Source organism: Chelonia mydas, chromosome 10 (genome assembly GCF_015237465.2).
Source record: "Chelonia mydas isolate rCheMyd1 chromosome 10, rCheMyd1.pri.v2, whole genome shotgun sequence".
Classification (NCBI taxonomy): Eukaryota; Metazoa; Chordata; order Testudines; family Cheloniidae; genus Chelonia; species Chelonia mydas.
The window spans coordinates 21882722-21897150 of NC_051250.2; the positions used below are offsets into that span (position 1 = coordinate 21882722).

The following is a 14429-nucleotide window of genomic DNA, read 5'->3' on the forward strand; positions in this document are numbered from 1 at the left end:
CTCAAATTGGTTAGTCTCTAAGGTGCCACTAGCACTCCTTTTCTTTTTGCGAACACAGACTAACACGGCTGCTACTCTGAAACCTGTCTCTCTACTAGGCACATTTACTAGAACAGCTATACCAGCAAACCTTTTTTAGTGAAGACTAGACTCGAGAAAACTGTGTGGATTGGTAGACAAAAAAGCTTTTCATTGTCTTCACTTAAAGTTTTATGTGCAAAAATTGTTTGTGAACTCTGTTCAGTTAATAAATGTACAACAGAGGTGTGATCTTGCAACTAGTTCCATTAACTTTACTGGGGCTATTTCATTAAGAGCAGCAGGATTGAAGTTTAGAAAGAGCTAATAAACAAGGCATAAGAAAAAAAGTAGGCATACTTAACTTGTAAGCAATGTTCCCTCTAATTTTTGACAGGCTGAGTGTGCAAAACATTTCTTCTGTGCAAATTTTTGAAGCAGAGTTCAAATTTGTGTGCCATGAGGCAAATGTGACCAAGCGAGTAAAATGCTTATACATTTAAAAAGTTGCAATTTGTGTCAATTTATATGGGTTTTCAGATAGAGACATCATAAGTAAAAAAACAAACAAACAAAAGTTTGTGTTTTAAATTTTAAAATTTTCCTTTTAAAAAAAAATCAATAAATGATTATCAGCCAAGAATAAGATATGTAATTACAAATGCATTTTAATTTCCTTACTGGTGGAAATGTCAGACTGCTAAACTAACCTTACTGTTTTTCCCCGCGATCTTTTTCATTTGCCCATTTAATATAAACTCTGTCCACATCTATCAGTCCTCCATCCAGCTGGTAACTCTTAATACACATCAGCATGTTCAAATAATCTACTTGTAAACAATTCCATAGTTTGTTTTTTAGAGAGTGTTCATTAAGCTAACACCACACTCAGAGTCTGCACCTGATGCTAGGAATGTTCCTCCAATATCCATCAACTGTGCAAGATCCTGAAACTGTTCGTTCTGGTGAGCAAATGTCACCATATTCGGGAAACTTAAAACCAAGTGGCTTTTGATTCTTTTGGCTACTGCAAACTTGAAGTCGTACTGACTGACTATAACAATCTCTTCAGCAAGGAAGTCTTTGTATTTTGAACACAGGGATTTGACCTGATGAATTCCAAAATTGAAGTCACACTTAACTATTGCTGCACAATCAAAAGCAGACCACTCCTGGACTTCATCCTCTGGAAACCTGTCTGCCAAATGTGCATACAGGGTATTTATGGAAGTTATTATGGAACTGGTATCAATTTCATTATTTTCTTGAGACTCATATCTAAGAGAGCCTTAACTTTGTCACTCCATAAGAATCTCCAAGGTACTGTCTTCTGATCTTGTTCAGTTTACCTTGGGCAAGGGGAAATGCTTCAAGAGGTGTAAGGCCCTGTTTCTGGAGCAGTGTGGATAGTGAAGCCAGCTCCGACAAAACATCATTCAAAACTTCTAATGTTATTCGGTATTCCATGGTATTCAGCTTTTTGTGGCAGTATTTAGAAACTGGATCCGTATCTTTGTCCTGCTTAAAATATTCCAGAAGAGGATTATAGTTCAAATAATTGCTTGAAGTGCAAAGTGCCTACATAACCAGTGCACTTCACTGAGTGGCCTGAAAGCCACTGACTTGCATTCAGAAGCATCCACTATTTCCTGAAATTTGCATTTTCTTCTGGATGACCAACAGAACACCGTGTAGACAGTTCTCTTTAAGGTTTTGATGTCTCTTATCAGCTTGACCTCTTTCCATCCATCAGAAATCCCCGAGTCTTCCCGGTGTGCAATGCAATGTTGCTGAACTAAGTGTGGAATATCACATTTCAGCTGAGCTGCCATGCCATTGAGTTTGCCCAACATCACGGAGGCACCATCAGATGTGAACATCACCATTTTCATTAGATCAAGTTGGTGTTTTTTTAAAACTCTTTGATTGCAGACACTATTGAAACAGCACCACATTCTTGCAATCATAATAGTCCACCAAACGAAGTTTTATAGTCTGCAGAATTTATGGATCTATATCTAAAGTAGAGTATCAAGTATGTTAATGGATATATCAGTGCTTTCATCAACAGCTAGAGTATGAAATATTGCCAGTGCTATTTCATGCATGAGGTCATTTTGGACAATGCAGTTGATAATTTCAATAAATTCAAAAAGTATAATTTTTACTTCTCCAGCTCGCTGGTACTTTTCCATATGGTCATTAATATCCTGAACAGAAAGCTTTGAGCTGTTCATTTTAATAGCCAACACCGCATTGTCAATAAATACCTTGATTTCTTCTGGGTTTGAGCGCTTGCGTTCAAGATTAATTTGCCTCCTCTGCTTTTCAGCTGGACTTTCGAGAATCATGCTAAGCAATCTGCTCTGTAAGGAAGGGTTTTTGTTTCTAAGTCTTGTTACACCATCTATATGAGACTTATTTGACAGATGATGCTTTCAGAAATCCAACTTCCATACATAGTTCCACATTCTTCCTGTTGAAAATTCTCCCAGAGCTCTGGCATCTCGACAATATACACAAACCACTCCGTTGTCCTCATCATATGTGAATATTTCACAAAGTTTAACAGGCATTACACTATGTGACTTTGGTGTAACCGTCTCTATAGTAAAAAGAAAAGGAGTACTTGTGGCACCTTAGAGACTAACCAATTTATTTGAGCATGAGCTTTCGTGAGCTACAGATGAAGTGATGCATCCGATGAAGTGAGCTGTAGCTCACGAAAGCTCAAATAAATTGGTTAGTCTCTAAGGTGCCACAAGTACTCCTTTTCTTTTTGCGAATACAGACTAACACGGCTGTTACTCTGAAACCCATCTCTATAGTCTCATCCAGCCATCCAGATTTAAAGGAAGTCGCTGTTCTTTTATGCTTTAGACCGCTAGACAGTGACATTTTGGGATTGATTTTTTATCAGATTGATTTATTTAAAATTAATACTTTTATTATATGGCTTCTATTTCAATGTGCTTAACAAAAGGGCAAATGGGAGATCATTCAGATCAGGATACCGGAAGTTTGTGCATAGCTCCGATCACATCCATGTATCTGTGGCAAAAAAACAGTAAAACATCACAAGTAAATGTATGAAGTCCAATGCCTTTGAAAGATTTCAGTCAGGAAAACAACACTTACCTTTGTTCATTTCTGGGAAATCTTTGCAGTTCCTTAGCAACTACAGCTAGGCATTTTGACTTATTCGCATGTACTTGAATTTGTACACAGACTACAAGGAGATGTGTGGATCCCCCTGTCCCGCTGTCATCAACGTTCCATGTTCAAAATGCTGGTGGGGAGGGGTCTGATTCATTGCCCTCCTTTCCCTTTCCCGCCCCCTTTGCCAGCTAGTAGAATCTGGCTGTGTTGATAGATGGCGGGCGAACAATATCAAGTCACCCGTAAATAGGGTGACCAGATCGCAAGAGTGAAATATCAGGACACATTGGGCGAGGGGGGGGGGAGGGGGAAAGAGACCCACACAGCTTCCCTGGCCTACACCCCCTGAACCCACTATGCCCAGAGCCCCCCCACAACCTCCCACATTTGACACAAATGCACAGTGCTGTGCACACCACCACCCCTGCCCAGCGACCCCCGCCCACAGCCCCAGCACCCCACACAGAACCCCGCCACTTGCTAGTTTCCCAATACACACAGATTTCTCCTCCCTCCCAGTGCCTTTCCCCACAGCCCCACCACCACAACTAAACAATGCCCCACACAGACCCACACACCGCCCAGTGCCCTGACACACACATCTCCCGCACTGCTAGCGCCCCAAAATACACAAACCTCCCCCACTGCCCAGCATCCTCTTTACCCTCACAGGACCCACACACCTCCCAGACACTCACTCCACCACACCCTGCTCCCTTCCCTGGCTGTACTCACCAGCCCTGCTGGGAGGTCTCTGGCTCCTAGGGTCAGAGTGGCGAGGGGGTGTCTCCACTCTCCATGTGCTGTGCCCGCCACAAGTGTGAGCTCTGTGGCTCCCACTGGCCGGGAAAAGCACCAATGGGAGCTGCCGGAGCAGGGCTTGCAGGCACCGGCAGCACACAGAGACCCAAAGAGCCAGCAGGTCCCTCTGGCTCTTAGGGTCGGATCAGGTTAGGTCAGGGGGAGAGGCACCTGCAGCAGGAAGCGCCGCCACGCCAGCCCCAGGACTTTGGCGGTGATGGTGAGCGGGCGTCCCGCCCGATGTGCGGTCAGGATGCGAGACAAATGTGCGCATGGTGTTTCCCCATGTGCACGGGGTTTAGAATCTGTGTGCGCGCGCGCACAGCTTAGAGGGAACAGTGCTTGTAAGGTTAAGTAAATTGTTCTGTTAGCCTCCTCAAGGATTTGTGCAGTTACTGCTTAAGTAGAAATGTCCTTTTAATAGGAACACCACTAGGTGAGCTCTTGTTCTAAGGTAATATTTGGTACTAAGTTAGTGAAGCAGCTGTATAACTGTAGTAAAATACAGTTGGACATAGCACTAGTATTTCAGATCTTCAATTTAGAAAGACCATGGACACCATGTCAGTCCTCCTCAAATTAAATATAGTATTTCAGACTTGCTGAAATATTACTGACAAGAAAAGATGTGGAGATCAGTTTAAAAGACCTCGTGTCTCATTATTTGCAGTGTTGTTATAGCCATGTTGGTCCCAGGATATTAGACACATGTAATGCATTAGGCAGTATCTTTTATTGGACCAACTCCTGAAGAAGCATTCTGTGTAAGCTCAAAAGCTTGTCTTTTTCATCAACAGAAGTTGATCCAAGAAGAGATTATCTCAGCCACCTTGTCTCATTATTAAAATGATAAACAACTTCACATGCTTAGTTTAGATTTACAGTTCATACCTCAAGAAAGTATTTAGTAGTTGAATATTTGAAGGTACCTAATCTTTTTTTGCCCTTTATTTTCATGGATTTATTTTTTCTTTTATACAGAGATTTCCCTTCCTCTAAAAGAGGAACCATCTCCCATTTCCAAAATGAGACCAGTTACAGCCAATATCACCACAATGCCAGTGAACACAGTAGTATCTCGCCCACCACCACAAGTCCAAATGGCACCTCCTGTGTCTTTAGAACCAACAAATAGTTTGTCGATAAGTTTGGAGAATCAACTTGAAGCTCTCTTGGATGGACATTTACCTTCAGGTAATGAAATTCCTCAACTAGCAAGCAGTAGCGAGGACAGAGAATCATTTTCTCTGATTGAAGATCTTCAGAATGATCTGCTTAATCACTCCAGCATGCTTGATCATGCTCATTCACCCATGGAAACAGCTGACCAACAATTCACTGCTAATAGTTCCTGTTTATCTCTTGACCTTCCTGACACAAATTTAGACAATATGGAGTGGTTAGACATTCCCATGCCTAATTCCTCATCAGGGCTTACTCCTCTGAGCTCTACTGCCCCAAGTATGTTTTCCACTGACTTTCTAGATCCACAAGACCTACAGTTGCACTGGGATTAAGCTATAGAGGTGCAGCAGATGAAAACTTGACTTTATCTGTTTACAGTATAGGTCCTTTGACACTATTCTGATTGCAAATAAGGTAAATTACCACAAAATGATTGGGAAGGAGAAATGCTTGATGCTAATTCTGCATTTATGTTTAAGTATACAAGTAAGTTTCTTTACCCTTCTATCAATAATGCAGATCAGAGCCATCTGGGAATTATACTTCACAGGTCGAGAGAATGATTGTAGTTATTGATGGAAAAGTACCACCAAGAAGAAAGCAGTGTATATAGGAAATAGCATTGAGATACCTTCATAATGCTCAAACGAACTGCAAAATGTGTGGTCATTTGATTAGACTTTAAACAGAAGAAAAATAGTGCAATCAGATTTCAACCTACTGTACCAATAAAGAGTAAACATTGTTTGAGGGAAGGTAAGATATCTCTGCACTTGATTGTTCCTGTGGACAGCCTGAGCCAAGATCAAGAGGCATTGTAAGGGCAAAGGCAACTAAAAGCACTGGCTGGTTCAGTGAAATTTCACTAGTCTAGAGTCTTTAAATTTGTTCAAGTTGTTTTTATATTTTATTTTCTGTGACTTTTAGAAAATTCCTCTTACTCTCTTTCATTTTTAAATCCTGAAGGAAGAACTGCATCCAAAGGGATATTTTAAATGTAATTGCACACAATCCACTGTAGCAAGGCCAGGTATATTGAGAACACTGAATTTTCTATAGCAACACTTTGGATTTATTAGATATGTGTATATCAGACAGTTATTTGTATACTTTTTACCTTTGTGACTTGTACAGCTTATTTTTGTGGAGGCAGAGTAGCAGTGGTCACCAAACCAATAGACTATAGTATTCTACGAATATTTAATATCCAAGTTTACTTCCATTGTTTCAGAGACTATTTGCTAGAGACATTCATCTAACCAAATAGCTCAAAGAATCATTTCAGGATATTAAAATGTTTTCAGGACAATACAAGAGGAGTTCCATATGATTCTTGTAGGCCCTGATCTTGCAAACATTTATGGACATGAGTAAGACATGCTGACCTCAATTAAAATATTTGCAGGATCATGGTCAGAATGCATAAGATGTACACAAGATAGAGACATACTGACTCCCTAACCCCTGAACATCTTAGGTAAAGAGCAATGAAAAAATAGAAAAGCTTCAAGATGTAAAATTCAACACTATTAAGGATTAATGCTTCAAAAAATAGAATAGATGACTGTAGCAAAAAAACAGTAGTTAGTTGAGGGCATGCTGGATTGGTAGCAAGGGGGTTGTCATTTGTTACTGCATGCCCATAATTTGCTCCTTGTAGAATTTCTAACTTTTTAGAAACTAACATGAAAATACTTTGAAAAACAAACCAGAATGCAAATAAGAATTAAATATTCTAGAACTCTATTTTATTTCTCATACAATAACTTTAACAGTATTACTGTAACTAATACATACATATTCCCACAAAATTAAGATCAGAAATAAAGCAATTTCTGGGCTGAAAATGGGTCTCAGTTCAGAAACAATTGTTTTTTCAGTTTAAAAAATAACATTTAGCAAGTGATTAGTGCACAGTGTTGTGTTAAAGTTTATGCCATTTTGCAGAGGTAAACTGATATCAAAGAAACGCTGGAAACAAACTAAAAGTGGCTGCTGTTAACTGTACAGTAACCATTTTAATAAGCATACCAAAATGAACTTTCAAAATGGCTTAGTCCAAATTCTTATAACTTCCTAAATTACCAATCATGAAGTGTGAGCCATTAGTTCTGCTTGGGCAGAGTTCTGTTAACTAAGTATAAACACAGAAATCCAGACTAATGGATTACATCGCAGACTTGGGGACTAAATTAGCATCTGTACTTTTTGGGATAGAGCAGATCAACATTTTAAAACTAATTACATATCTTGATATGAAAATGTTTGCAAACACTTCATAAAAGGCCACACTTATCAAGATGCCATATCATACATGTAGTTTGGTTTTAAACATAAACATTCTAAGAAAATATCAGTCATATTATCAAAAAAAGAAATTCAAAGTTAAGGGATAGGATACTATCCTTATTCCTCACTGTTGTGCCTAGATACTGCCAGAAGTAGTTGTGCATACAATACTTGGGTATAATGTTACATAAGGACTGTCTGCCTTAAGATTTGATTGTCTTGGCTTTGGTATTATACATACTGTTACTTATGTGTAGTATTTTGCTTTTAATATTGATGAATAGAGTAGGGTTCTTCAGACAATAAATGAACAAATACCCTGACCTTTACCCATTCCACTTGGCGACATGCTCTGTGGGGGGTGATCCTATGAGGTGCTAAGTGCCTACTCTGAGTGTTAAAGGCACTCAGCACCTTAGAGGAATAGGTGCTTGGTCTGGTAGCTAGACCTGTGTATGAAATTTATATTGTTCTACGCTACGTTAGTATATTATGTATGATATTGTACTAAAAATGTGCAGTGTGAAATGTGACACCAGACCAAAGATGGTAGTAACAAAATGGCCCCTTTTGTCTTTGCCTTCTGTTTAAATGTGATGAAGGTGATTTTAACTAAAATCAGTTTTCTAGATGAGGAAAAAGAATTTTTTTGATGTGCATGTAAATATAGCTTCATACTGGCAATATTGTATAGTATATTGCTATACAAATACCCTTATTGGCAATGTAGAATGTTAACAAACCCATAGGAATCTGTGTGCAGAAAAAAAATCCCATACATCTAAAATATGCTGATACCAGTACAGAATTGCTTTCTACTCATCTTGGCTCAATTCACGTAAAACTAAGGGATTATTATACCTGTCCTTGAAATAGAAATGTGATTTTGTACAATTCAAAATTACTTGTATTGTAAAACCTTACACACACACAAATATAGATATACGTATGTTTGCTTTAGAGTGTATGTTGTGAAATGTGCTACAATATTTGCCATATTCATACATACCTGGCATTGTGGAAAATTTTTCTTGTGCATGTTTTAAATGATCATTTTTGTAATATAAAAAAGACAAATCTTTAACAATGACTGTACAGACTTGTGACTGCTACCACTAGAGTGGTATTTCTCATTGTGAGAACAGTTGCACTTGCAAAAGAATGCACTGATACCAAATTCACCAAGCTAGCTAAAGCAGACTAACAAAACATGGTTCCTGTGAACTGCGCTGTTAGTGGATGGTAACATCACAATTAAGGATACCATTTTTATCACTAAATTTACCACAGAAACAGTTTTTCTTCTGCACTTCTAGTGCCCTTAGTAAGGCATATAAGTTTACAAGATACCCTTATATGCCATTTTTCTTGCACACTAAACAGTTGATTATCTCTCATAAATTTAAAAGGCTTTTGAAGGGCAGAATTTATGGCAATTGTTCTCTGCACAACTTTAGGATCCAATTCTGAAACCTGAACTTGCAACAGTGAGGGTTTTCAGAATCAGGTTTTTAAAGAACGAAGTGCCACAGCATTTAGGAAGAACTTCCTACTCCTATGCTGAAATCTTTTTTAAACAGCTATTAAAATATAGTTAGTTCACCAAGGTAACCTTAAGGTAGGTAAGCAGGTATATAAAACAAGCAACATATGGATGTTTTCTATTGGTATTTGCCTATCTGCCAATATACAACACACATCTTGTAGGGCTGAAAATTGTAACAGATAGGCAACATAATTGATAACCCAGCACAAGCTGTCCAATTGCTTTAGAGGTCACAAAGGACGACTCACTGTAATCACAGAATACTTTAACTGGAAGGGCCTTGTAAAGCTGACTGATGCACCATCATTTATTTGGATTGCATCCTAATTTTTTTAAACTGGAAAATAAATAAATATTAGGACATAGTGCCACAGAATTCTGAATAAAGAACCCTTAAATGTTGAAATACTTTATACAGTTGTAGAACTGTTAAATTTTTAAATCTGTTTTCCTATCACTTTTCTTATCAATCAAATAAACATAGCTGTAAAGAGATTAAGTGGAACATGCATAAGAGGATCATTATCTGAACTCTGAAATCTAATTAACCTGTATGTTTGAGCAATAGTCCGCTTTTACATCGAGTTGTTAAATGTAAAAGGAAATTGGAAGCAAGCACTGAAGTTCATGCTTCAGTGCAGTTCCACATTAGAAAAGGAGAGACTGCATTCTGCAGTGTCTGAGTTTGAATGCAAGGAATTTTCTTATCCAGTGTGTAAAACGTAGCTTTAGAAATCTAGCAGTCATCATGGTAACTGTTTGAGGGCTATGTTTCAGCAAAGAATAGGAACAAGTACATCTTTATACTACAGTGTAACAACTGTGATTTTTTTGGTAAGACTACTGCTTAAATAATCAAAAGGAAATACACAGCCTCAAATAAAACAATAGGAACCAAAGCATTGTCATTTATATTGCCAAAGGAGGCATTTTGTATTTTAAAAGAAAAAAATCAGTCCCAAAAGGTATTATCCACTTAATTATACTTTTTAAAAATTAAGGATGTAGATATTTCTGAAGTTGTTTTTGATGTTAACAGCACACATTTGTTGTTTTGTTTGAGAAATTGTATTAATATCTGGTTTCTCTCTTCATTGTTGCTTGCAGTAGAAATAATGCTTATCGTGATAGGTGTTTCTCTTCTTATTTTCATAGTCACAATTATGTCTTAGCATCTCACTTTATGAAAAAAGAAGAAAGATACTAATCTGTAGAGCCCTCTTCATTTAAGCACTAGTTTATTAAATAAAAATTATGGCAATCAGGATGTCCATTTATGTATTGCCTTTCTAGAAGAAACCATGATGCCTTTGTATTTGCTGTTTGCACCCCTGAGATAAATTCCATATCTTTGAATGCCATATGTTTTGCACATTGTACTGTATATATGTAATGCATACTGTATTTTTATATGTGTAGTACATTTAACAAATATTTTGTACATAGTGGCAACATTGTAGCTACTGAGGAAATGTCTGACATCAGCATTTTTGCTATGTGTCTCAAATAAAAAAGAAACTGTGTACATTTTTTGTTCATGTCTGACAAATACTATCATTTCAGAGAGTAATCAGCAAAAGCAATCAAAAACATGCCATCAGAAATATTCCTAACTCCTGACCCATTGCTACGGTAACACCTGGGTAACCACAGCCCCAAAAAGGAATGAGAATAAAAATATATAGGTACAAATACCCTACAAATGGATTTTTAAAATGTAACAGCATAACAAATTGAAGCCTTTAAAATTTAACTTTCGGGGGGATAAAAAACAAACAAACAAACAGGGATATTTGTAAAGGAGTGAATACCAGACCAGCTGCGTGTTCCATTCTAGAAATTAAGTAGAAGATCCATACTGTACATGGTATATTTTATAGTAAGAACTATAGAAAATTATCTTGCCAGCACCCAGACATCATGATTTTAAGCAATAAAATGAAAATCAACTAGAACTTTCCTTTAAAGACCAGAAAAAAATGAGATGCCAAATACCATGTGTGGGAGCAAACTTTTGCCACTTAGCAAGAAAATGGACAATGGCTTTTCGAGATGATTAGCAGGGTCATATTGCAGTGGAACACAAATTCACCAAAATCAGTTTTACACTACACTCTCCATCATCAACTGAGGAACATGAAAAATTGGGTTTTTTAATTACCAGGGCTAAATAGCAAATTGTTATAACTATTGGCATTATAAATACTATGTAGTCATCCCTTCTATAAACTGTAAACAGAAAACCACAAACCTGACAAGTTCACTTATTTGAACATGTTTTTACAAGTGAGAAAACAACATTTTGGGAATCAGGTGTGAGAGTAATGTTATTTCCATTACTTTATAATGCAAATGAACATTTCTGTGCAGCTCTTTAGAAATTCCACTGTTGTGGATCACTACTCCTATTCACAATTTTTTTGTTGTTGTTGTTGTTGTTGTTGCGAAAACTGGTATCAAATACCCTCCAGTTTATGTTGTTAATGTCAAATGGTTTAAAATTCACAAAGTGTAATGCTTGTCTAGAACAGTAAGAACCCCTGCATAGCTGCTGCGTGTTTATCTGTTTCAAATGAAATAGAAAAGAGTCATGTTCCATAAACATAGCAAATATTTCTTCAAGACTGACAATCATTCAGCTATACATACAGCTTCCGTTTACCCACACAAGGTAACATGCTACTTGCAGTACTTATTAGCATTCATCAAACTATAAACCATAGTTCCAGGAAGGTTTGGAGCATAGTTCAAAGGCTGACTATCTTATATAAAATGTAGGTATACTAGACTAAAGTCTCACATTCTTTGATACAATTCTTGAGCATGATAGAGTTCCCCATTTAAAGCACACCAAGTCTCTTCCCTCTCTCCCGTTAAAAAAAAAAAGAATTTGAAACACTGATGTATTCTACAAAGCTTACCAACCAACACTCATCACTGTCTATATATCTTTTCAATGGTAAGCTCATCAAGGCAGTGACCTTATTTTTGTAAATTTTGCATACTAACGTTCAGTGCTTTTTTTTTTTTTTTTCTCATAATGTATGGCATGCCAATACATGCCTTAAAGTGAGAGTCTATATTTGGGGTCCTATATGCCGTTCAGCCCACACACAAGTAAATTACAAGGTCCTTAAAACCAAAGCTAAGCAAGCAGTGATGATCAACCCTAGTCTAACAGATCAGTATATGATGTAAAAATTAAACATTTTAGGAAATACCCCTGCTTCAAGTGGTTATAAATACTGGACAAATGCGTAATTTTAAAAGTGAAGGTACTCTGGAAGTATTAATTTTTACTTGGCCACCCAGATAACAACTAGCTGGAATGAAAGGAACTGAATTAGTTAAGCTCTGGCAGTATTTTAAATCCATACAAGCAATTAGGTAATACCATGCATAGAGATGATCTCTGTTCTTTGAACAAGCCAAAAATAAAATTTTAAATAAATGAGTCATCCGCAGTCCCTGGCACAGAGTGCAAGAACGTCAAGTCATACAAAGCTAACACCGCATGACTAAGTAGAAATGTTTAAGGAGACAACTAAACAGGCTTTAATCCAAACTTACCTATGCTAAGAAAGAAAATCCAACAAAACTGAGGAAGCTGAACTCAAGTACAGAGAAAACTGCAGTACACTACAATATGTACTGACTGTTTTTGGCAGCAAGAGAGAATGAGCGAGGCTGGATGCTGTTTTGGATTATTCATGCAGGTGACAGAAGAAAATGTCTATCCGAGTTGGGTTTTCCTAAAAAGCCCTATCACTGTAGTAACAAAGTAGCGAGTACTGTGATATAAAGCTAGTTACACTTAAACCATGTCTACTGGCCAAGAACTGAGATGTTTTAGACTCCTCACTGGCCCCTCCCTTTGGCTGTGTCATCACTACATACAACAAGGCTGGAAGGATGCACTTGACACTCATAACAAACTAACCACCAAACGTGGGTTGAATTTTTTTTTAAATGGAATTTTTCAATGACAATAACATCATTTTGGAAAAAAAGATCAATTATTTGAAGAAAGTGACTACTGGGTTTGGAGAATTTTGACACCCAATAGATTCCCACCCCATCATTACCGGCTCCCAGTGGAGCAGATTACTGTCATACCAGTGAAAAAGGTCCAAAGAAATTATCTGCCAATACACAGCAGTTTATTGAGAAAGAATTACACAAGCGGTAAAGGGTTATATTAAGCACATAACTCCTATGTTAGACATTACGAGCTATACATTCCTCTTAGCAAGTCTCTCACAAACAGGCCCTGTGCTAGCCTCACACAGTTCCTGCTTGGCAAACAGAGAAGGTGGTTACCAATTTTATAGATGGCTTCTTTTCTCCTGGTCTGTTCTTCTCAGCCCTCTGGCCTGTCTCGGATTCCCTCAAGGCAAGGCCTGGGTTGCCTTTAGACCCCTCTGGTTCCCAGCCCTACTCGAGCCCACGGAGCAGAGTTTTGGCTACTCTGTCCAGCAGCGTTGCTCCTGCAAGTGTCAATAAAGGAATCCCAACCACAGTAATTTACTTTGCTTGATTCTTATACTCTTTTTCCTCAAAGGAGTCACACGTCTGAAAAGTATGCTCCGTGGGTGTCGGGTTACTAATTTGTGCCTAATTAGTGTTTTAGAAAGGGCTGGGGAGGGGGATGGTACCAAACGAAGATCACCCTACGTTTACTCACTCATCAATCATTCACTATGGCTCTCTGCCTGACGTCCTTGCAGTAAGGTCATTATAACCAAGTCGACCTGTGCTCCATGCTGGAACTTTATACATGTGATATTTACTTTTGCATGGACCCAATATCGACCATACACGCAGACTTTGCCAGTTCTTTATCAAATTTGTTTCTGCTTAAAGGGAACCTGCTCCCAGGATCCTCTGCAGCCATTCAGCCATGTTTAAAATCATGTCAAGTTATGCTCACATCATTCATTCAGTATGGCCACACCAATTTGGCACCATCCCAACACCTGAGCACCAACTGAAGTTCAAAGTCCATTAAATTTTGTTCTAGGATGAGGAAGATCAGAGTTGCATATGCTGTAATAAAACAGTCCAACAGTTCTCAAACTGTTGGGACCCCAAAGTGGGTTGTGACCCCATTTTAATGGGGTCACTAGGGCTAGGGTTAGACTTGGTGAGGCCCAGGGCTGGGTCTGACCCTGAAGCCCCAAGCCCCACCGCCCAAAGGCTTCAGCCCTGGGTGGCAGGCCTCACTTTATAGGCCCCTTGCCTGGGGCAGAAGACCTTGGGTTTCGACTTTGCGCCCCCTGTCCCCCGTGACCTCGAGGCAGTGGGGCTTGGGTGGGCTCAGGCTTCGGTCCCCCCTCCTAGGGTCATGTAGTAACTTTTGTTGTCAGAAAGGAGTCGCAGTGCAGTGAAGTTTCAGAACCCCTGTAATAGTCTAACAGTATTTGAACCCAAA

At 38.5% G+C, this 14429-nt stretch overlaps 1 protein-coding gene and 1 long non-coding RNA gene across 19 annotated transcripts in view; one reads left to right on the forward strand and one right to left on the reverse strand.

Annotated features, from left to right (window-relative positions):
- Positions 1-14429, forward strand: part of MRTFB (myocardin related transcription factor B) — a 224818-nt gene that overhangs the window by 203484 nt on the left and 6905 nt on the right. For 9 of the 17 annotated variants that reach the window (XM_043523861.1, XM_037911601.2, XM_043523862.1 and 6 more), the window contains one exon: positions 4960-10523. The exons of 4 other annotated variants lie outside the window; for them this stretch is intronic. In XM_043523861.1, coding sequence (XP_043379796.1) covers positions 4960-5495 — 536 coding nt within the window. In that variant the 3' untranslated portion in view covers positions 5496-10523. Of the gene's footprint in view, positions 1-4959; positions 10524-14429 lie in introns of those variants that run through there. 4 more of the 17 variants (XM_043523864.1, XM_037911605.2, XM_043523865.1 and 1 more) reach the window with 1 other exon arrangement.
- The window catches only part of LOC119567265, a 48002-nt gene that overhangs the window by 8645 nt on the left and 24928 nt on the right, over positions 1-14429 (reverse strand). The window contains exon 2 of one of the 2 annotated variants that reach the window (XR_006284270.1): positions 13319-13485. The exons of the other annotated variant lie outside the window; for it this stretch is intronic. This is a non-coding gene — a long non-coding RNA (uncharacterized LOC119567265). The remainder of the gene's footprint in view (positions 1-13318; positions 13486-14429) is intronic. 2 annotated transcript variants of the gene reach the window in all.